Source organism: Dysidea avara, chromosome 4 (assembly GCF_963678975.1).
Source record: "Dysidea avara chromosome 4, odDysAvar1.4, whole genome shotgun sequence".
Taxonomy (NCBI): domain Eukaryota; kingdom Metazoa; phylum Porifera; class Demospongiae; order Dictyoceratida; family Dysideidae; genus Dysidea; species Dysidea avara.
The window spans coordinates 8,134,483-8,158,221 of record NC_089275.1 but is presented as its reverse complement, the minus strand read 5'-3'; the positions used below and the strand labels follow the sequence as shown (position 1 = coordinate 8,158,221).

Genomic DNA, 23,739 nt, shown 5'->3' with positions numbered 1-23,739 from the left:
ACTGTTAGTGATAAGTGGTGGGTGCTACGGTGAGATATATAGTAACGTGTACATGGCCGATCACAGTTAGCTAATATGGGTACCAGCTATGCATACTTTCTGCATACCTGGAAGTTTCTGAAAGCACGTATCTTTTCCTTCCTTTGAATACAGGAAAATCACATCTCCAATGCGCAGCGACTGCTGCTGCACTTGCTGTCGCGAAGCAGACATGATTTGTACGCAGTTTGAAAGCAGGCGGTACACTGTTTAAAATTCATTAAATGCAAAGGTGATTGGTTGTATAACGTTATGCATGGTTGTGCAACGGTGACACACCCATCTTGTACCCTTATTTAACCTCATCAGTGTAGGTCACGTTAAAAGATAAACCACATGGAAATTAGTAGCCACGCCCCATGCATTTTTTAAATGTATGAAAGGCAAAAGCCTGCCAAGTCCCGATCCTAAGATTTTACGCAAAGTACAGTTAATTGAAAACAAGTCAGTGTAGTTCATATAATAAAGAAACATTGTGCATGTGGTTGTGAAGATGTTTGATCAAACAAAATGTGGTGCAAGAAAAAATTCTGAAACGAAAAAACTAGAGGTCATTATAAACTTCATTGATCTTCAGCAATGTGCTCTTTTTCCCACTGTGCTTGCTCCTCGTGTTTTCTACGCAAGGCTGCAACCCTTTCCTGTTTAAATATTGCATAGTCAAAACAGTAAAATGTTACCGTACCTCATGATTGAAGCGCTCCATGATTTCAGCTACCATTTCCTTTAACTCGGCAAGTTGTGTTAAGGTTTCATTAGGAGTATCTCTTAAACTTTTTGCTTGGAACAATGGGAAAAAGTCAGTCTTGCCTTCCCTGATCTACAATAAATACTAGCAACTGACACAAACTTCATATGATGGATTACCTGTTGATGTACAAAGCTCTCTATAGCATTGTGGTCACTAACATCAATCCTCTCCAGGTGCAAGTAAAAGTAAATGTAGTGCCACATGCAGTGCTCATGTTTGACGTGATGGTCAAATCCCTACAGTACAACAAACCTTATACTCATCTACAATGGACACTATAGATTACATACTGTACCTGTGATCTTCTTTCAAAATCATAGCTAGCAATGCTACAAATGAAGCAGCTTCCCTTCTTATCTTCTTCTATGCGCCACTGCATAACAATAATACACTGTAACTCACTGATTTGTAACTATAACCCTCATATTTACCCTTTCATCTCTCAGTTCAGAGAATGTATCCACAATGATACCAAACACAATGTTCAGACCAATAGTGGTCACAATGATGAAGAAGGTTAGATCAAAGAAGACAGTTCTGAGGGCAGCATCTTTAAATGTCATTGGCAAATCAGCAGTCTATATAAATACGCCATATTAAAAAGTTAGGCATGATAAAAGTTTGTGTAGATAATTATTTAACAATTACTCTTCTAGGTTGACTTACCAGTCCCAAGGTGTCCAGTAAACCATATTCCAACACACTGATAAAACATTGAATGAGAGATCGACAAAATCTAACATTATCGCCATCTTCTTCGGGATCTGGTTCATGAAATTCATTGGCCAAAAATGCGAATGTAGCCACACTGTAAATATACATCACTACCAGACCAAGTGCACCAACCCAGAGCAATGAAGTGCCTGCAATTTGTGATTGATATAAATACCAAAAAGCTTGTAACAAATTTACCATTCTTAATAATGGATCTCAACACTCGTTGGAGAATGTCATTATCAATCACAATGTGTAGTAGACAAGCACAATAGAAGTATCCATAAAATGGTAATGACAGTGCTGAACATGCCACAAACATCTACACCACATAAATATACACAACATAACTCATCCATACACATTGTCTTACTATGTGATAAAATGATCTCAATCCCAGTAATGGTTCATCTGAATAAGATGGATTTCTTCCTTTCCGAAGCCTACACAAACAGATATCAGTAACTATTGTACTTTACTGTACACAGATTACATACACGTATCTATGGAAAAAATCTGGCAGGACAAAATTTGATGAGTTGATAAGGAAGTAAGACATGACCATTGCAATACTCATCAGAAGGTGAATGCCACCTCCAATATAAAGAGCATAGCCAAAAAACCAATGACTTCTACCATCATCCTCAGGTATAGATGGAGTGAGAGACTTTTCTATTGCACATAGATCACGAGTACAATCATTAGCTGAAAAATTAGCGCTTAATATGTTGTTGTTGTAACAGGAAGTTTCCAAACAATAGGTATGCAGTGCCATTTCATCAGCTGATAATTCTGTTCCTTCATCTGGAGCGTTGTAAGTATACCCACTGGATAGACAACACACATAGTAAATTTAAATTGTGTCAAGGATTAAACCACTTACAATTTGAGGTTAACATCACTCCAAGCAATCACCAACATTATGTTCATCACCAGTGTCCAAAGTATGAGTAAGTAATTTCTCATTTTTCTGTTATAAAATTTATTGCATTGATGGATATATCTGGATAACTTACAGGTTGTATACAAACATGTTAGTGTACCATTTTCCACGTAGAACAGTCTGAAATAAAATATTACATACAATGTCAACGATAGTATTTAAAATACCAAATGGTGGATTTCTTTCTTTACAGACATCATCCATTCTAGAAAATCTCGAGTTTTGTCCTCAGGGGATTCACGATTTACCTGATATTTTACCTTTTCAATTATTTCTTCTGGAAGTTCATCCTAATGGTCACCATTTATTAAACACATCTTCACATTACTGTGTACACTTACAGCAGGATAAGATCTAAAATGAACTTTGGCCAACACTTTCTGGTCCTCTTTATAGTGATAGAACACCTCTATACTTTTGGACCACTTTTTGCAGTGATTCCAAGCCTCCATAAGATCAGAATGGTGTTTAGATTGCTCAGGATCCTTTGGCTCAACACAGGCTGATTCTGAGTAAAATTAGAGTCATGTCAAGGGTACCAAACCTCAAGTCATAAAATGACTACTACACTATGAGTAATATCAACATTTCCATGCACATATCAATATACTTACCCACATCGCTCAGTGAAATTCCCTCAAAGTCTGCCATGTGTACTAATGCATGGTAGGTCCTAAAAGCTGCTCTTTCTGCATCGTCATCCTTTTCCATATCTTTCTAAATAATCACATATCACAAAGAGTTAAACAATGTTCTAGGCAATCACCAGTTCATAAGTTCTTGTTAAATCATGATTATTACTATTACTAGGCCTGGGGGAATATACAAGTACAATCACCAACCGAACAACCTACACGTACAGTGCATAGCTAGCACAGTGTGTGTGTCTGCATTTCGCACTGCCTTGATTGAATCTGCTGGTAGTGTGTTAGGTTATGAGAAGTAACACCAGCCAGATTGGTTTAGAGAGCCTTTTGCTGCTTTAAACCCATTCCTCCAACATAGAAATGAACTGTACAAGATCATGTAAAATTTAAACAAGCAATGCAAGAAGAGCAGTTAGGAAGGCAAAGAATGATAGGTTTGTAGCTAAAGCAAGTGAGATTAAACGAGGGAGTTTTGGTGGAGTAGAAGCATGGAGAGGTATTAGAGACCTACAATATGGAAGAAGGGCCATCTAGAGTAGTGACCATGCATTGATGATGAGAATGAAAATCCGTGTAGTAATTTGGGTCTCTCAGCAGGCTTGTTGGAGAAGACACTTCACATCAGTACTTAACATTTGTAGCGATTTTGATCCTTGTGAGTTGGAATTTGTGGAGCAGAGGCCAGTGTTTGAGAAGACTGCTGCAATTCCATCTAACAAGGGTGTTGCTGCTGCTCTTGCTAAAGTGAAGAATGGGAAAGCTCTGGGTAGCGTAGGAATCTTACCTGAGATGATTTAAGGTGGGAATTAATAATGGTGAGTTTTGTGGTTTGTTAACCAACTTACTGAGAGTTGTGTGGAAGGAAGAGTGGGTCCCACAAGAATGGGTTTGCCATCTTGACCCCCATTCCCAAGAAGGGAAATCTGAAGTGCTGTGATAACTGGAGAGGGATTTCTTTTTTGGAGGTGGTTGGCAAAGTAGTAGCTAGAGTTGTACAGAACTGGTTGCAAAACTTGCTGAGAATTTGCTCCCTGAATCACAGTGTGGTTTCAGGAAGGGTAGGGGCTGTAATGATATGATATTCACCATCAGTCAAATTTCAGAGAAAGCTGTTGAAAATCGGGCAAAGCAATTTTTAAAATATTCATGGATTTAAAGAAAGCTTATGACTCAGTGCCCCATAAGGCTCTTTGGAAGGTGCTTGGGAAACTTGGAGTACTGGAAGTGCTGATTAACATCATGAGGTGGTTTCATGAGAACATGACTGCTCAGATTAGATTGATGATAGGGAATTGATGTGAACAATGGCTTGAGGTAGGGATGCACCATTGCCCCAACATTTTTTAATCTGTATTCTTGTGCTGTTACTGAAAGATGGTTTTCACGAATAAGGAATGTAAAGGGTGTAGGCACTACATTGTTGTATAAGTTAGACCGACAGCTTTTCTGCAGATCCACCAGTGGGGCAGAGGAATTTGATACTGACAAGTGTCAGTTTGCTGATGATGTGGCATTATTAGCCACATCAGCTGAAGAAGGCCATTAGAGCATATCATTCTACTGCAGCTGGTCTTGGATTGTCAATTAGTTTTATCAAGTTCTAGGTAGCTGGGCATGGTATAACAGGGGAAGATAAACAACCAGTAGTAGCATCTGGAGGAAATGTGGAGTGTGTGCCTGAATTTGTAAATCATATATGGTTCCCAGATAACATCTGATGGGAAGCTGGACACAGAGGTAGAAAACGTATAGCTCCTCATCCAGAGTATTTGGCGCACTACTCCATGCAATTTTTCAAGATAGAATGCTGTCAGTTACAACTAAAAGACTTGTGTATCAGGCATGTGTAGTAAAAACTAAGTGTACAATTGTACAGAAGGGAGTGTTGGACACCATACAAGCGACATCTTGTTCATCTGAACCATTTTCACCATCGGTGTATTAGAACTTGGGATAAGCAGGAGGAAGCAGCATATTACTTCTGAGACAATTCGTCTGATGTGGGGTGATTCTGAGACCATTCATCACTGCGAAACTGGTTAGGCATTGATTGGAGTGGTTGGGACATTTAGCAAGGATGGGAGACCACAGGACCCCTAAGAGAACACTGCTTGGATGGTTTCCCAAGAAGTGACCACCTGGTTTGCCATGAAAGAGATGGAGAGATGTTGTAAAGGCAGACCTTAAGATGACTGAACTATTGGATACTTGGTGTACCTCAGCACTTCACAGAAGTCAGTGGGGCAATCTGTATAATGAAAGGATGTGCGACAGTCAGCATCCATCTAGAGCAGCTTTACCATCAGTGCAGTGTACAGTGTGTAGCAGGACTTTTCGTAGGAACAAGACAAAGCAAGACATAAATGTACTGAAGAGAGAGCACCAACAACAGGGTGCACTACAGTGTACTGCTTGTGGAAGGTGGTTTAGGAGTAAGGGTGGTCTTGCTGTACATAGCTGTCATGAATATAATTTAATCAACTGTAATATTTCATAGCATGTGCTAACTTCAGCAATGGATAATAGAGTGCATTGTTCTATATGTGAATGATCATTTAACCGGCCTAGCAATCTGAAATGACACAAGTGTCTGGCACAAAGACCACTACCAGTAGAAGAACAACAAGGAGCTATTAAATGTCCATTGTGTCACCGATGGTTCCATAGCAAAGGGGGACTAGCTGTTCACAAGTGCAAAACTGCCAAGTTGATATGTTGAGCATCTTCGTACAGCTGTATGAATACCACATGACCTTTATGGTAGTGGAGAGGAGGAGGTGTGTGTGTGTACGTGTGAGGGGAAAGATAAACATTTACAGTAACACAGTTACGGCATATAAACATGGAGGATACTCAGTATTCTGAGGAACTGCTGTATAAAAGTGATTGCTCCCTTGTACTTGTCAACGGTCATGTCTCCTGTAGGATTCTCAGAATTTAAGATGCAATCTCACCCTCTCACACCCATCTCATGCCTAAGCAATGAAGCTTAAACTTTCAAGAGACACTAAATAAACTCTGTAAAGTTTTGAATATTTATGGATCTGTACACAGTTTGTATCAAGTGATCCTTCTCACATGATACTGGGGTGAGCTGTATCAGAACACTGGATTTAGCAGATTAAGACATGGCTGGAATTGCCAAGAGCAGACCACAGTTAGATTTGGGAAGTATTTCAACTGTCAGTAACATACAACTGTTATCTCCAAGTTATATTTACTAGTATTTTAAAAAATGGTCAATTAAAAAAAAAATGATGTAGGGATCTATGCAATAAAAAGTAGTGAAACAAGATATGATATGATGGTGTTGCAGCATAGCCCTGTTATAGTAGCATCGGGACTGAAGCGCTTCTGAAATCCAGCTCTGAAATAATTCTGTAGCATCTAAATATACTGCAGAAAGAAAGTGTTGATATGGAAAATTAATGCCTCGATATGGTTTCGTTGGATGAAGAAGACAAGCAGCCTGATTGAAAATAAAAGAAAGACAAGGTGCAGAGAGCCTACACTTGTCGGAACCCCAAAAGGCACATCCCACTGGTGAGTTTGCTATTGTGGCATAAAATGGTGGCCGTGCGCTGCTTTGTTTGGCCTCTAGCCTTGCAACTGTGGTCAGGCAGTGAGGCAGTAAGGCAGTCATGAGATAAAATCTGAGTTTCGACAATTTAAAAAAAATTCTATATCCGGCCACCTGTAAGTGTTTTGTTATATATTATGTATTATATGGACTAGTACTATTCCATAAAGGCGATTTTCATCACGTAAAATGTGATTTTTGAAGGCAGAAGTTTGGGTGCCATGCAAAATTTTCAAGGGGATTCCTACTTAAACGGTGCTACTGCACTGTTTGATACTTTTACGCTTGGGCCATGTGTCCTAAAGTGATTATGTGATGCCATGTAAGACAAGCTTTGGAGAACAAGTGGCTGTGGCTGATCATTTTGAAAGATACCAGTGCCTTCAGAGTCAAAGAATAAAAATGCATTACCAGAGTTCAATATAGTGGACACAATAATACAAGTACAAGTACACAGAAAAGTTTGGAATTTTCAACTAGAGTAGGGACCATAGCACATTGAAAAAAAGTACTGAAACAAGTTGGAGTAGTGCACGATATTAAATCACAGTAAAACAATAAGAAGTGTTATATCCCTACTGTGCTCAAGATACCATAATGGAAATGCACAGTAGGGATATAACACTTCTTACTGTTTTACTGTGATTTAATATTGTGCACTACTCCAGCTTGTTTCAGTACTTTTTATCGATGTGCTATGGTCCCTACCTTAGTTGAAAATTCCAAATTTTTCTGTGTACTTGTTTGTTAACTTTTTTTTTGTAAACAATTATTATGACTTGGTGAACCCACGCATAATGGCACCGCGTGCCCCAATTATCGTCTGAAAAGTGAAGTATCCATTACACTTTGTTGTCAGCTATTTCCAACCCGTTACACAGCATTTCGGATCAAGATCTGTTCGAAAAGCACCTCTGCAATCCATGCATACCGAAAGAAAGAAATGGTGCCGCGTGCCCCAGCTATATCAGTTATCGTCTGAAAAGTGAAGTATCCATTACACTTCGTTGTCGGCTATGTTCAACCCGTTACACAGCAGTACGAATCAAGAACTGCTCGAAAAGCACCTCTGCAATCAGAGTAGCCACTATGAAAAATACGGACGATTTCCGTTTCAAAGGGAAGCCATCATGTGCTACTGCCAAATGCATCAGTCAGTTACTTACTTACTTACTCAGTCAGTCAGTAGAAAATTCTGTTAAATAATTTAAAAAAAAATCCGTAGCAACTTATTGAAAGTTTTTCTGGTCGATCTGACAGCTTGTTTGGGCTTAGTTTTACCTAACCAATACTGTCTCATCGTCATCTGGGAAAATTGAGGCTGGTTTTTGGGTAATATTATTTCGTGAGCCACACCTACTCTTTTGTGGTTCCTACTATACAGTACTATCGTACTGTATGATACAGAAAAATTAGAAACTTTAAGTTCAATTACGAAAAAAGTATGGAAACAAGGGAGGTTGCCTACACCTGCAGATATACTAGTGAACATTTAATCCCTACTTCAATAAGAGAGATTAAATGTTCACTAGTATATCTGCAGGTGTAGCCAACCTCCCTTGTTTCCCTACTCTTTTTTCTATGATTCTCAATCGAACTTAAAATTCCTACTTTTTGTTTGTTTACTTTGTTGTAACATAATTATGACTGGTGAATTTGTGCATACCACATCAAAGAAAAGGATGGTACCAGAGTTAATGTTTTCATCTGAAGGCGTGCCCCAGCTATCAATTACTGACTTGAAAGTGAAGTGGTTACTACGCTTCGCTTTCAGCTATGCTCAGCCTGTTACCCAATGCTACAAACGAAGAACAGTAGGAGAATTGCCTCTGCAATCAATCCAGTCACCACGAAAAATATGGATGATTTGCATGCCCCAACTATAAATTACTGACTCAAAACTGAAGTGGCTGTTGTGCTTTGCTTTCACCTATTTTCAGCCCGTTACACAGCATTACAAATGAAGAACAGCATCAGATGTGCCTCTGCAATCATCCAGTCACCACAGAAAGTACAAACAATTTCTATTTACAAATGTAAGGAAGCCATGCATTGTGTTACTACAAATTGACACCTTGGGTTGTCAGCAAAAAGAAATGAAAGACAAAGGTAAGTCCATGATGCGTGCATTGTACATGCTGTGGTATGCCAAAAGGTACGTCTCGGGACAAAGTGACATCAAACAGTGAAAAACTCAAGCCCATCGCTTTAGCTGTTATCAAGTTGCACTTGCCTGAAGGTATCAAGCAGGCAGGCAGGCAGTCAGTAGAAACTTTTATTAAATAATTTTTTTTAATAATTGTAACAATCTATTGGAAGCATTTAGGGTTGTATTGAAGGCACTTTTAGGTTTGGTTATACCTAACCAATACTGCCAATGCACCAGGATGGTATTGTGAAGTTGGTTTTTGGTGATTTTTTTTGGCCTGAAAGACCCAAACCTCCTAATATAAAGTACAATACTCAATAGCAATTTAAGCTGCATTAATAGCAGTATATAATATTTTATATAGGTAAATATTGATAGAAAGCATAGGTCCATAACTACACAGCAATTCAGCCTAAGGGCACATTTAAGTATGTTGTGTTTGTTCTCTCCATCAGGATGCATGGATACATGGCAGTGGATATACATTCAGGTTGAGAGTTATACATTATCACACAAATTTCCTAGCTGGAAACTGCGCCTTCTTTGCATGACAGCCTGGCTGTATACCTTTCCCTCATCATCCCACCCAAACTACAGTCTGGCTACACAAGGACTAGCGGCCACCTGGAATGACTCTGTTAAGCAAATACAAACTATAATCTTAAACAATAATGCACCTATCCCCCTATCTATTCCCATCCTGGGACATAACAAGGGGATTACATAAAAATTTATGCTTTGGTTGTGGGGGTTTAGGTGATGCTTATAACAAAGGATCAAGATATTCAATAGGAGTAAGGAACAGATTAGACCTATCAGTCTATAGCAGGAATTATACTTAGAGTTGGGTCAAATCTCCTCCTATTCCCCTTCCTTACTAACATGGGGGTAGGTGGGGCAAAACTTTGATAGAGTGTGACTTTGTAGTGACTTTCAATCAATTTTGCTCATTAGGTGGGTGTGGTCACCAATCAAAAGTCTGGCACATGAGGCTATCACGGTGTCTACCTGTAAAACATTCAAATAACACACTAACTTGCTCTTACACCAGATAAAAGACAAGTTGCCATATCCATGTGAATGGTCAATATAGTGGTTGACACACATGCCATATTTGATCAGCATTAAATGAAAATCTAAACCAAAACAGCTAAGCTGTAAAAAAAAAGAGTGCGGACCCCCAAAAAGGCCAGGGTGAAAAAAGATGTGAAATCAAAGGTGGTGGCCAAGGAATGGCTGTGATGGTAGGTTAATGGCAAAAATTTTAATAATGACAATTCAGGTGAATTTGCGTTGCCTCCTCCAAGTTTCACTAAAATTCGGCACAAAATTCACCTGAATTGTCGTTATTAAAATTTTTGCCATTAACCTACCATCACAGCCATTTCTTGGCTGCCACCTTTGACTTCACATCTTTTTTCACCCTGGTCTTTTTGGGGGCCACACACTTTTTTTACAGCTTGGCTGTTTTGGTTTAGATATCACTTCTTTTTGTTTTGCAAGCCACAAAGCCAGCCATAAACTGGTTTTGGTGCTTCCCTTTTAACTTGTTTTTTTTCTTCACTGCAGGAATTGTGGAACAAAAGAAGCAATTGTGTGTATACCTTTTTGTCAGATTAAATATTTATATATTTAACACTGAATGGTATTCACATAGGTAATAAGGTGACTTCTTACGGAACTGAACTGTAGCTGAAACTCTCATTTCATTGTTTGTAGTTGAACTCTTTTTAAGGGTGACTTGTTTCTAGCTGAACTCTCTACATGATTGTAAGCATTCGAGCGTAAATTGGATGGCTGCAGGTTTGAGGCTGCCTAGGTCCAGTCATGGATTTTTTTCTCCTTTCTGCAACTTTTCAAACACACCTTATGTAGCTAAAGTCTTTGAGCAGGCTGTAAGACCAGGTGTCCTACAGACCTTCAGCACTTGTGCTGTAAAACATTAATAAATAAATTTTAAAAATGATGATTTGTTTCCAGCGCATATTTCTACAGGATGATTGATCTCTTTATAGGATAACTTGTTTCTAGCTGATATCTACACAGGGTGACTTATTTCCAGCTGATCTTTCTACAGGGTGATTTGTTTGTAGCTGATCTCTCTATAGGATGACTTGTTAGTAGCTGAACTCTCTTCAGGGTGACTGCCCTATTAGGATGACTGCTCTATTAGAGTATCTTGATCTCGCACTTGCTATACCAAGTTGGATTTCATGTTATAGCTCTGTGGCTTTAAGTCTGATTCTTCTGCACCATTGAAGAGCCTTTCTAAGATAATTACTCCATTTGTACAGCAATTTTCAAAGCGTTACTCCAAGTGGTTTTTCTGGTAGGCATGGCAAGTAGTAGTTTTTTACTAGCCAATCTCGATTGCATAATTGTTACACACTGTTGGTCTTTTCATTGTATCTTCGTGATTTTTAGCTCGATTTCTTTCATATTACAAAGGGTTTGAGGTTCAATAGTTAACCTATTCATGCACCAATTTTCAGCTTCTTCCCTTGAGTGGTTTACCCTGTAGGCGTGACAACATATTCATGTTATTGTTTGTGAATAATTGCTAATAACTCTTTGCCTGTTTATCATATTCCAACCAAACGTGGTACTAAGATGTGCCTTTATATCCCCCTTCTGTGTGCCAAATTGCAAGGCAATCGGATATGCCGTTCACATTTTCGGCAATTTTTGTAAATGTACGAAAAGATGAAGAGAAAGAAGAAAAAATGAAGAAACTAAGCCAATTTTTGAAGTAGCATATCTTGGGAATGGTTGAAGTGATTTTGCTCAAATTTGGTGTGTGGAATACTGCAGTTGGTGGGCACGTCCACAGCAAAATTTGTCTTGTTTTATAAGGGTAGCACAGAGCTACAGTGCGAAAATTGCATTTTCTTTATTCCTGTCAATATACTCATGGTGTTTTGCGCCGGCTTCTTGGGCTGCATAACACACTACCGTGTGTCTTGATACCACATATATAGTTTCGACCACGAGCACAATAAATCTCCTTTATTGTTAGTTTGCCTTTTCATTCATTGCTGGTCGAATATCCAGTTAGCACATCTTCGTATATAGGCCTTGTAGTTTTCGTATACATTAATTCAGTATCTAGACACACGGTAGTGTGTTGTGTGGCCCAAGAGGCTGGTGTGCCACACCGTCAGTATATTAACAAGAAAAAAAAATGCAATTTTCACACATATGTAGCTCTATGATCCCTTATCCAATGGAAATCAAATTTACTACAGATGTGCCCACCAGGAAGGGAAGTCAGCACACCAAAATTGGAAGAAAATAGCCTCAGCTCATTCCGAGATACGAGCAACCAAAAGTTTGTTTTAATTTCTTCATTTTTTCTTCTACTTTTTGCACACTTTGCAAAATCTGCCGTAAAACACTAATGTGTGCTCCAATCGATCTGAAATTTGGCACATGTAAAGGGTTCATTATAGTGGATCTCAGTACCAAATTTGGTAGGAATCCAATGAATATTCATGGTATTATGACTGCTTATTCGCATAAAATAAGGTTGAACTTCTGTCACACCCACAGGGTAAAACCCTTGGAGGTATAAGTTGAAAATTGCTATGTAGATGGACCAACCATCGCAGGAGTGCCTTGTTGTGGTTTGAAAGGAATCGAGATAAAGACCAAGGAGATATGACACAAAATCCAACCTGTGTCACAATTACACGATTAAGTTTTTTGAATAAAAAAAAACTATTAATTTTCACTCCTACCAGGTAAAATGCTTAGAAGAGTGAATTGAAAACCATATGTAGATGGAGTAATCATCATAGAAAGCCCATGGAGTAGCATAGAAGAATCAGAGTAAAAGCCACCGAGTTATAATGCGAGATCCAAGTACATGTAGCAAGTGGGCAATCAAGATACTCTAATAGTACAGTCACCCTATTAGAGCATTCAGTATGTATGCAGTTCAACTTACTTACAAAAATAATATAGTCACTTATTGTGTTATTCTTATTCATTTGATGCTGTACTTTTGTTGAAGAAAAAATCACAGGACTTCATAGCTACCAGCAACTAACTATATACACTGTAGATTAACTGGATGCTGCCTGAATGGAGAGTTCAGCTACAGACAAGTCACACTGTCAGGAGTTCATCTAACCCATGAGAATTCAGTTACATACCAATCATCTGGTTAGATAAACAAGTCACACAGTAGAGAGTTCAGCTACAAACAAGTCATCCAGTAGAGAATTCAGCCACAAAAATTCACACTATAGAAAACTTAGCTACAAATCAATCACCCTGAGGAGATTCAATTACAAATAAGCCACCCTGTAGAGAGTTCAGCACATGCATCTTGTATTATAGAGAAATCAGCTAGAAATAAGTTACCTGTACAGAGCTCAGCTACAAACAAGTCATACAGTAGTAAGAGAGTTTGGCTACAGAAAGTACACTGTAGAGAGTTCAGCTACCAATGAGTCATTCTGTATGGAGTTCAGCTACAAACAAATCCCCCTCTAGAGAGTTCAGCTACAAAAATGTTATCTGTAGAGAGTTCAGCTACAAACAAGTTATCCAGTACAGAGTTCAGCTAACATGTAGAGAGCTCAGCTGCAAATAGGTCACCCAGTAGAAAGTTCAGGTCACCCAGTAGAAAGTTCAGCTTCAAACAAATCACCCTGTAGAAAGTTCAGCTACAAGCTAGTCACCCGGTAGAAAATTCAGCTACAAACAACTTACCCAGTAGAGGGTTCAGCTACAAACAAACCAGCTCAGCTACAAACAAATTACCCTCTAGAAAATTCAGCTACCAATAAATCACTTTGTACAGAGTTCACCTACATACAAATCACCCTATATACGTAATTGGATTTTGGAAAAACAATCCAAATTGCACATTGGAAGTTTCGAGATAAACTGTTTTAAAGAATTCTAGTCAGCATAACTTTTCAAGGATAGCAAGCACGCGTATGAAATTCACACAACAGATGCATCAATCTATTACCTTTCAGACCACTTTCAGTACTTGTAGCTGCTTGTAGAGTTTCCCGCCAAATAAGATAGAGCAGTTGGACGAGTGAAGTAGTATCATGAGTGCTCAAAAAGGGGTGGAGGGTGGGAGGTGGTGGGGAGGGCAAGAGATAAATTTCAAAATGGAGGCAGACCACGATTGGAGTCCAGACATGAGTTTACAGGGCTGTTCTGGCTCGTCAGTGGCTGATATGTAGCAAAATAACAGAAAAAATGTCTGGCCAACATTATCAGGCTGTCCACCAGTAAACCACTGATTCTTGCCAAGCCAGGACCTTCACAAGGCCATTCGAGCACTCCACACCACCCAGAAAAGACATCTGTTAATAAAACCAGCCTAAAGTAGTTTGAGTAGTACTGAGGGTCAAAACTAGTAGTACAATAGCATAGCTATCCACTGGTGGTGTTAGTTTGATTTTGCCTGATGTGCAATTTGGATCGGTTTTGTAAAATCTGGTGACATATGAAGAATTCAGCTGCAAAAAAACAACAAACCATTGTGTAGAGAAATCAGCTATGAACAAACCACGTTGTGAAGAGCTCAACTACAAACAAATCACCTGTATGGAGTTCATTTACAAAAAATCACCGAGTAGAGTGTTCAGCTCCAAATAAATTAACTGCAGAGAGTTCAGCTACAAACAAGCTACCCAGTAGAGAGAGTTCAGCTACAAATAAACTTCCCAGTAGAGACACTACAAACAAGTCACCCAGTAAAGAGTACAGCTACACCCTGTGTAGAGTTCAGCTACAAACAAATCACCCTATAGAAAGTTCAGCCATAAGCTAGTCACCCAGCAGAGAATTCAGCTACAAACAAGTGATATAGTAGAGAGTTCAGCTACAAACAAATCACCCTATAGAAAGTTCAGCCATAAGCTAGTCACCCAGCAGAGAATTCAGCTACAAACAAGTGATATAGTAGAGAGTTCAGCTACAAACAAATCACCCTATAGAAAGTTCAGCCATAAGCTAGTCACCCAGCAGAGAATTCAGCTACAAACAAGTGATATAGTAGAGAGTTCAGCTACTTCTGTAACTAAGTTATGCAGTAGAGTAAAGTAACTATAGCAATATAACTAGTTACATAGTAATTTGTAACAAGGATTAACTGTCCAAAATTGCAACAAGTTGGATCTGTTGAGAAAAGTTCATTATATAAAAAATCGTACAATTATAAAAAAATGTATGTTTAACTTTATTTACATAAGACAGGTAAAAAGAAGCTCCAAAGCTGGCCTATACAAATAAAAAATAGTGATATCTAATCCAAAACAGCCAAGCTGTAAAAAAAGGTACGGTCCCCAAAAATCCATGGTGAAAAAAGATGTGAAATCCAAGTTGGCACCAAGAAATGGCTGTGATGGTAGGTAAATGATAAAAATTTTAATAACGACAATTCAGGTGAATTTGTTGCCGAGTCCTAGTTAAACTTACTACAAATTCACCTGGATTGTTGTTATTAAAGTTTTTTCCATATACCTACTATCACAGCCATTTCTTGGCTGCCAACTTGGATTTCACGTCTTTTTTCACCATGGCATTTGGGGAGCTGCACCTTTTTTTACAGCTTGGCTGTTTTGGATTAGATATATTTATGATGAAATAGGGGAGTTTAGTATAAGCATTTGGGAATGCAATTAGCAGTAATTGCTTATTGTGAAACCACTGGATGCTTTGGATGCCCATAGAAATGTATTGAAGCCATTAGGAGAACAATGATAACTGACAATATAAAACCTCTGTTGCTTACAAAGTATACAGTATGTTCCAATTTTCTGTACATAGATAGGAACTACATTGATTTTCCTTTTGTTTCGTGGTTGTCTGCTGTTAATAAGATAAAGGGTTAGCGAGTTATGGAGCCGTAAAGTTCAAGATTTTACAAAACAATGCTTTTCAAGGTTGATACTTGTGAGTTTCTACTTGAAAACCACTCAGAACTGATTGGCATCCAGGTGATCATATTGCTTGTTCTTGTGTTGTTCTTCAATCAAAACATAGAAACTAAGCATCTGTTTACATTCCTTGTTACCAGAACACTTTTTCACCAGGAATTTTAACTTCAGTAGCTTGTAAATAGCCAACCACATAACCTATTATGATGAGCAAACAACGACCAAAGTATGTAGAAATCAATGTAGATTCCAGTGCTGTTTACAAGACTGGTGTTTCTCCTTTTGTTTTTGTATAACAAAGGTTTTAGTGTCCGTGGTCATCAGTTTTCCAATGGTTTCTGTACATTTTTATGGCTATAACCACAGCTTCCAGTGGTTGTGCAACAGCAATCAAGACACACAGTAGTGTGTTATGCAATCAAGAAGCCAGCACGCAACACCCGTGAGTATATTGACAGGAAGAAAGAAAATGCAATTTTCACACCTCTGTAGCTCTGTGCTGCCTTTACGAAACAAGACAAATTTTGTTGTGCACACGTCTGCCAATTTCAGTACTCCACATACCAAATTTGAGCAAAATTGCTTCAAGCATTCCTGAGATATGCAACTTCAAAAATTGGGAGTTAGTAGCAATTATTCACGAAAAATAACACCAATATGTTGTCACGCCTACAGGGTAAACCACATATGGGAAGAAGTTGAAAATCAGTGGGTGAATAGGTTAACTATTGAACCTCAAACCTTTTGTGGTTTGAAAGAAATCAAGCTAAAAACCACGAAGATACAATGAAAAAACCAACAATTATGCAATCGAAATTGGCTAATAAAAAACACGAATACTTGCCACGCCTACCAGAAGAACTGCTAGAGTAATGCTTTGAAAATTGCTATACAGATGGAGTAATCATCTTAGAAAGGCTCTTCAATGGTGTAGAAGAATCAGACTTAAAGCCACAAAGTTACAACATGAAATCCAACTTGGTGTAGCAAGTGCGACATTGAGATACTCTAATAGAGCAATCACCCTGAAGAGAGAATCAGCTAGAAACAAGTAGCCCGTATTGAGAACAGCTAGAAACAAATCACTTTGTAGAGAGATCAGCTAGAACAAGTCACCCTGTAGAGATATCAGCTAAATACAAGTTACCCTATAGAGATCAGCTTCACCCAGTATATGTGCTGGAAACAAATCACCATGTAGAGAGATCTGTTAGGAATAAGTCGCCCAGTAGAGAGTTCAGCTAGAAACAAGTCACCCTGTAGAGAGATCAGCTACAAACAAATCACCCTGTAGAGAGATCAGCTAGAAACAAGTCACCCTGTAGAGATATCAGCTAGATACAAGTTACCCTATAGAGATTAGATACAAACAAATCACCCTGTAGAAATATGTGTTGGAAACAAATCACCATGTAGAGAGTTCAGCTAGAAACAAGTCACCCTGAAAAGAGTTCAGCTAGAAACAATGAGAGTTTCAGCTACAGTTCAATTATGTATAATAAGTCACCTTATTACCTACAGTATGTGATTATCATTCATTGTTAAATATACAAATATTTTTAATCATACAAAAAGCTATACACCAAATTGCTTCTTTTGTTCCACAATTCCTGCAGAAAAGAAAGAAAGAAAAAAAAGAAAAAAAACAAGTTAAAAGGAAGCACCAAAGCCAGTTTATGACCGCCTTTTTGGTTTGCAATACAAAAAAGTAGTGATATCTAAACCAAGACAGCCAAGCAGTAAAAAAAGAGTGCAGCCCCCAAAAAGGCCAGGGTGAAAAAAGATGTGAAATCAAAGGTAGCGGCCAAGAAATGGCTGTGATGGTAGGCTAATGGCAAAAATTTTAATTACGGCAATTCAGGTGAATTTGGTGGACAATTCAGGTGAACTTGTTACCGAATCCTAGTGAAACTTGGAGGAGGCAATGCAAATTCACCTGAATTGTAGTAATTAAAATTTTTGCCATTAACCTACCATCACAGCCATTTCTTGGTCACCACCTTGGATTTCACATCATTTTTCACCCTGGCCTTTTTGGGGCCACACTCTTTTTTTACAGCTTGGCTGTTTTGGTTTAGATAATATTCACCACTTATGCTAAACTCCCCTATTTCATGAGTGTTCTTATTATTTGGTTGTCAGTGTTGGGAGTAACGTGTTACATAATATTACTTTTGTGGTAACTAAGTAATATAACGAAATACACTATAAAATCAGGTAATATAACTCAAGTTACTTTACCTACAAATGTAACGCGTTACCTAAGTAATATAGTTACTGTAACAAATCTAATATTACATAATGTTATTACTACAAGTAACGAAGTTACTAATCTCGTTAGTAATCCACTGAGTAACACCTAGCCACAACGAAGTAATGAAACCTACTGAATGAAGCTTATTCACCAGCTTCTTACTTATAACCAAGATTTGCAAATTGTCCAACAACACAATCATGTCACATGATAAGGTGGTAGTTTCACACGTGACAGCTTAAGGCTGTGGACACAAAGTAATTATAATATGTATAGTTACTTTTTTATGGGTAATATGTAACTGTAACTAAATAGTTCAGTTGCAAGTAATATGTAATATGTAACTAGTTACTTTTGAAAAGTAACTTTCCCAACACTGTTGGATGTATAACGAGGCCTGGGACACATAAAGCCAAGTACAATCACCAACTGGACAACCTACTAATAGGGCATGTACATACAGTACTACGCATAGCCAGCACAGTTTGTGTGGGAGGAAAGATAACTTATAATCAACTCTAGGTAGTAATTGTGTAAGGCATGTGTGGTTAGTTAAGTAGAGTTGTAGCTAAGACAGTTGGTGTTCCAAGAGTGGCCTTTCAGCTATTTCACACCATACAGTGCTGTATGGCTGTACAATTAAAAGGAAATACAAGAGTTACATTCGCCCATCTCACTATAATAATTAACTTCAGGCCCCCTCAAATTGCATGAACATATTAGGGCCATTGAATGATACTGACAAATGGTTATTAATTTCCTTACCATTGATTGATCTTGACTAAGTTTGTAAAAATAAACCAAAGTACGTTGAAGAGCCTCAATATCAATTCCTTTAAATATGCTCTTTACAAGTCTTCCTGACCCTGGATCTGTTTCCTCACACATAGCTTCTAGCAGTTCAATAGCTGTTTGTTTTAACTCAAGAACCTACAGTGCATTAGCATAATTATAATGTTTAACAGTGATATGATGTCTCACGTACATCTGTTAAGGAGCACTGCTGAATTACTGAAGTTTGCATGATGCGATTAATAGTATCCACAATTTGATGATTAAACAGGACTTGTTGATTAGCAAAATTTCCCTAGAAAGACAATCATAGCAATAAAAAATACATATTGAAATAAGAAATTGTGCATACACCAAGTTAGTTACATGCAGCATTCAACTGTCAGCAATATAACATATACAGGTGCTAATTTTTGCCATTTAATAATGATTTGATTTTATGATTTTCAAATGGACCTTGAGCATAGCCTTCTGCGAAACCTCTGCATAACCTTTACGAGTTGTGAAGCAAATATCTCTATATGTAACACTTTCACACCTTGGATCAAAGGTGCCGCCCGAGTTACAACTGGGCAGCAATTATATAGATGTTGAGGCCGAAATCAATTGTGGAGATTGATTAATACTCACATGATTAGGATGCACAATTTACATTTCGCCATGAAAACCACTCAGACAGAGAGTGTTTTGTTATCCTCACCATCCTATGAGTTGAAAAACGTTGGGATAAGGTGAGAACTAGTTCTATATCTTATTCACCAACCATTTCCACACATTTTCAAATATGGACACGCCCCATCACAAAGCTACAACTCTGCATGGAGTAACCACTCTACAAGCAAGCTTACCTATCTAGGCCTTTAGTGAACTCTGTACTTATTTCATAAGCGATTCAATAGCTCTGGTTAAAACATTAAACTTGCGTACCGAAATTCTCTGTGATATTTCTAGGATATGTCCATTCATTGCAACTGAACATAACCAGAACGTACTAGCTGTTGACCCATGATCAAAAGTTTTAGGTATGCATATATAATATCTAATCCAAAACAGCCAAGCTGTAAAAAAAGTGTGCGGCCCTCAAAAAGGCTATGGTGAAAAAAGATGTGAAATCCAAGGTGGCGGCCAAGAAATGGCTGTGATGGTAGGTTAATGGTAAAAATTTTAATAACAACAATTCAGGTGAATTTTTGTGCCGCTTGGTCTTGGCACAAAATTCACCTGAATTGTCATTATTAAAATTTTTACCATTAACCTACCATCACAGCCATTTCTTGGCCGCCACCTTGAATTTCACATCTTTTTTCACCATAGCCTTTTTGAGGGCCGCACACTTTTTTTACAGCTTGGCTGTTTTGGATTAGATTTTATTTCTTTTTGTATTTGTATACCCCAATAGGCCGGCTTTGGGACTTTTTTAACCTATGTTTTTTTCTTTACCACAGGAAGAAGGAAAGACGAAGTAGATGTACTTTAAAAATTTTATCAGTAAATGTATAAATTATATATATACGTAATACATATATTGATTACAGAAATCTCCATGGTGCTTACTTTGTAACTGAACACTCTACAAGGTGACTTCTTTTAGATGCTCTCTCTACAGGGAGAATTGTTTGTAGCTGAACGATCTACAAGGTAACTTCTTCTAGCTGATCTCTCTACAGGGTGATTTGTTTGTAGCTGAATTCTGTACAGGTGATTTGTTTGCAGCTGAGCTCTTTACAGAATGGTTTCTTTGTAGCTGAACTCTCTAAAAGGTAACTTCTTCTAACTGATCTTTCTACAGGGAAATTTGTTTGTGGCTGAATTTTCTACAGGGTGATGTCTTTGCAGCTGAACTCTCTACATGGTGGTTTCTTTGTAGCTGAACTCTCTACAAGGTAATTTCTTCTAGCTGATCTCTCTACAGGGAGATTTGTTTGAAGCTGAACTCTCTACATGATGGTTTCTTTGTAGCTGAACTCTCTACATGATGGTTTCTTTGTAGCTGAACTCTCTGCAAGGTAACTTCTTCTATTGATCTCTCTACAGGGCGATTTGTTTGTAGCTGAACTCTCTACATGGTGGTTTCTTTGTAGCTGAACTCTACAAGGTGATTTCTTCTAGCTGAACTATCTCTTTCCATAGTTGCATGAACTCCCTACAAGGTAACTTCTTCTAGCTGATCTCTCTACAGGGTGACTTGTGTGTAGCTGATCTCTATACAGGTTTCTTGTTTTTAGCTGATCTCTTGAATTCTCTTCAGGGTGACTGCTCTATTAGGATGACTGCTCTATTAGAGTATCTCGATCTCGCACTTGCTGCACCAAGTTGGATTTCGTGTTATAACTCCGTGGCTTTAAGTCTGATTCTTCTACACCATTGATGAGCCTTTCTAAGATGATTACTCCATCTGTACAACGATTTTCAAAGCATTACCCCAAGCGGCTTATCTGGTAGGCGTGGCAAGTAGTCGTTTTTTTATTAGCTAATCTTGATTGCATAATTGTTACACACTGTTGGTTTTTTCGTTGTATCTTCCTGGTTTTTAGCTCGATTTCTTTCAAACTACAAAAGGTTTGAGGTTCAATAGTTAACCTATTCACCCACCGATTTTCAGCTTCTTCCCATACGCGGTTTACCCTGCAGGCATGACAACATATTGGTGTTATTTTTCGTGAATAATCGCTCATAGTTCTTTGCCTATTTATCGTATTCCAGCCAAAGTTGGTACCGAGATGCGCCTTTATACCCCCCTTCTGTGTGCTAAATTTCAAGGCAATCAAATATGGCGTTCGCGTTTTATAGCAGTTTTTGTAAGTGTGCGACAAGAGGAAGAAAAATAAGAAGGAAAAAAAAACGAAGAAACTAAGCCAATTTTTGAAGCCGCATATCTCAGGAACGCGTGAAGCGATTTCACTCAAATTTGGAATGTAGAGTGCTGAAGTTGGAGGGCATGTCCACAGCAAAAATCGTCGTGTTTCATCAAGGAAACACAGAGCTACGGAGGTGCGAAAATTGCGTTTTCTTTCTTCCTGTCAATATACTCACGGGTGTTACGCGCCGGCTTCTTGGGCCGCACGACACACTACCGTGTGTCTTGATATCCAGTGGCTGGACTCATATTGGCTTGGGTGATTAATTGCCCTGTACAGGTTATCAGCCTGATAAGTGTTACATATTAGTTGTAACATGAGGCATTCGGGCTTTGCCTGATATGTATGCCCTCTGCCCTCAGGCCACACAGCCACTTGATATATTGTATAAGTGGCCCGAGGGCAGAGGGCATACATATCAGGCAAAGCCCTCATGTTCGTGTTACAACTATTACATGTCGCTAGAAGGTCATAATAATATTCAATAATTATAATAAGGCTTTAACATGCTGATTGGTATGGCAAAACCCCAGGCAGTGTGCACTTGGCAGGTTCGAGCAGTGCATACCCCCGGGTGCAATCACCTCTTACCATGGATTTAATATATGTGCACACATAATTATACAGAAACACAGAATGATTATATCATATTTTCCTAGCTATACACACCACCCTTCCACCATACCTAGCTCTATGCCTACTTTTGACCTAATTCTAGCCACATAACATTTTCCACAAGGCATGAAGCATACACAATCAACTAAACACTTGTGCTATGTATACACAAATTACTTTGGAGAAAGGCTTTCAAAATGGGCTTCAAAACTGGACACCACATGGTGTAGAGCTATAGTCTATGAGTAAGCCACTTTGCAAGGCCTCATAAAATTCCCTGGCTACAATGATTAGCTACTGAACATTCAAGTGCTTACATAGCAAGATAGAAAACTTAACCCATTCAAAAGATGTCACTTCACAAACAAACATCAACTGTACGACTGAAACATACCACACTCATCTCAATCATAGTCTTAAGGACTTGCGTAATAAGCACAATATTATCCTTTGTGACATCAACATAAAATGACGATAGAAATATACAGGTTTCGGATACAAGATTGATAGTTTTTATGGTATCTGGTTGCTCTCTGAGGTAGTTTTGCATTGGCCGATATTGACCATCACAGAGTAAACCAAGAACTCTAAGTGCTAGTTCAATATAGGATGTATCCTTGAATTGGAGTGAACTGGATTTCTTTGTAACTTCACCAGTGCTTTTCTTGTCCTGAACAAAAATGATTTCATATATAGCATCCATTTGACACAAAAATCATTCACTAAGGCATAGTTTTTACTAGTATTAAATCTAGCTTGGCTATACAGTTAGAATAATCTCAGAGAACATAATAGTTTTAATGGTAGTAGTAAACAACATACATATTCTTCATATATTTTCTGCAGCTGAATTTCATTCTCTGCTAATCCAGCTTCTGCTAACAGCTAATAAATAAACTGCAATCAAAAGTTGTATGTAACTTTATAATTATTACCTCAGACGCATTCATTTGGTCTAGTCGCTTTTTCCTCTTCTTAACACTGGGATCAGAGATAGTCAGACGACCACTATGATGACCACTTGTAGGAGGAGCAGAGCCATGTACAGGGGACAGCTGCTGCATTTCATAGGCTTCACCCTTTCAAGATTATTAGTAATTTATTAGGTTACCACAATAGTATGGATTCTCATGAAGTTGGCACATTAAATACTACCTTGAATCATCCCAATACAACGTGCAAAATGCTAAATGTAATAAAAGATTTTAGTTTGTATTGCTGTGTAGACAAACCAGAAATGGTTGTTTTGTTTATCTACGTACTATGACAGCTGTCTAAACAGTGGATTCAGTACACTTGATATTCAAATGGTAGCTCTTGAATCTTGACAATAGTGTGTACTTGCCTTCAGGCGGCTACTTGCTGTATTTCGCTTTCTACCATTGTTACTAGTTACTAGTATCATTTTTAATTTTAAAAATGAAGTAGGGATCTAAACGATAAAAACTAATGAGACAAGAGATGAATAATGGCATCACAATACAGCTCTGTG

At 38.3% G+C, this 23,739-nt stretch overlaps 1 protein-coding gene across 1 annotated transcript in view; it reads right to left on the bottom strand.

The window, feature by feature from the left end:
* Nucleotides 1-489: 489 nt before the first annotated feature.
* LOC136253511 (inositol 1,4,5-trisphosphate receptor type 2-like) overlaps nucleotides 490-23,739 on the bottom strand; it is a 36,392-nt gene continuing 13,142 nt past the window's right edge. Inside the window, exons 27-45 of the mRNA XM_066046181.1 lie at nucleotides 23,183-23,326; nucleotides 23,070-23,132; nucleotides 22,642-22,917; nucleotides 18,968-19,069; nucleotides 18,748-18,912; nucleotides 3,062-3,164; nucleotides 2,789-2,955; nucleotides 2,615-2,737; nucleotides 2,521-2,567; nucleotides 2,388-2,474; nucleotides 2,002-2,331; nucleotides 1,878-1,947; nucleotides 1,703-1,826; nucleotides 1,457-1,653; nucleotides 1,222-1,368; nucleotides 1,086-1,163; nucleotides 907-1,026; nucleotides 725-859; nucleotides 490-680 (exon numbers count right to left, since the gene is read on the bottom strand). Of these exons, the coding sequence (XP_065902253.1) occupies nucleotides 603-680; nucleotides 725-859; nucleotides 907-1,026; nucleotides 1,086-1,163; nucleotides 1,222-1,368; nucleotides 1,457-1,653; nucleotides 1,703-1,826; nucleotides 1,878-1,947; nucleotides 2,002-2,331; nucleotides 2,388-2,474; nucleotides 2,521-2,567; nucleotides 2,615-2,737; nucleotides 2,789-2,955; nucleotides 3,062-3,164; nucleotides 18,748-18,912; nucleotides 18,968-19,069; nucleotides 22,642-22,917; nucleotides 23,070-23,132; nucleotides 23,183-23,326 (2,556 nt within the window). The 3' untranslated portion in view covers nucleotides 490-602. The remainder of the gene's footprint in view (nucleotides 681-724; nucleotides 860-906; nucleotides 1,027-1,085; nucleotides 1,164-1,221; nucleotides 1,369-1,456; nucleotides 1,654-1,702; nucleotides 1,827-1,877; nucleotides 1,948-2,001; nucleotides 2,332-2,387; nucleotides 2,475-2,520; nucleotides 2,568-2,614; nucleotides 2,738-2,788; nucleotides 2,956-3,061; nucleotides 3,165-18,747; nucleotides 18,913-18,967; nucleotides 19,070-22,641; nucleotides 22,918-23,069; nucleotides 23,133-23,182; nucleotides 23,327-23,739) is intronic.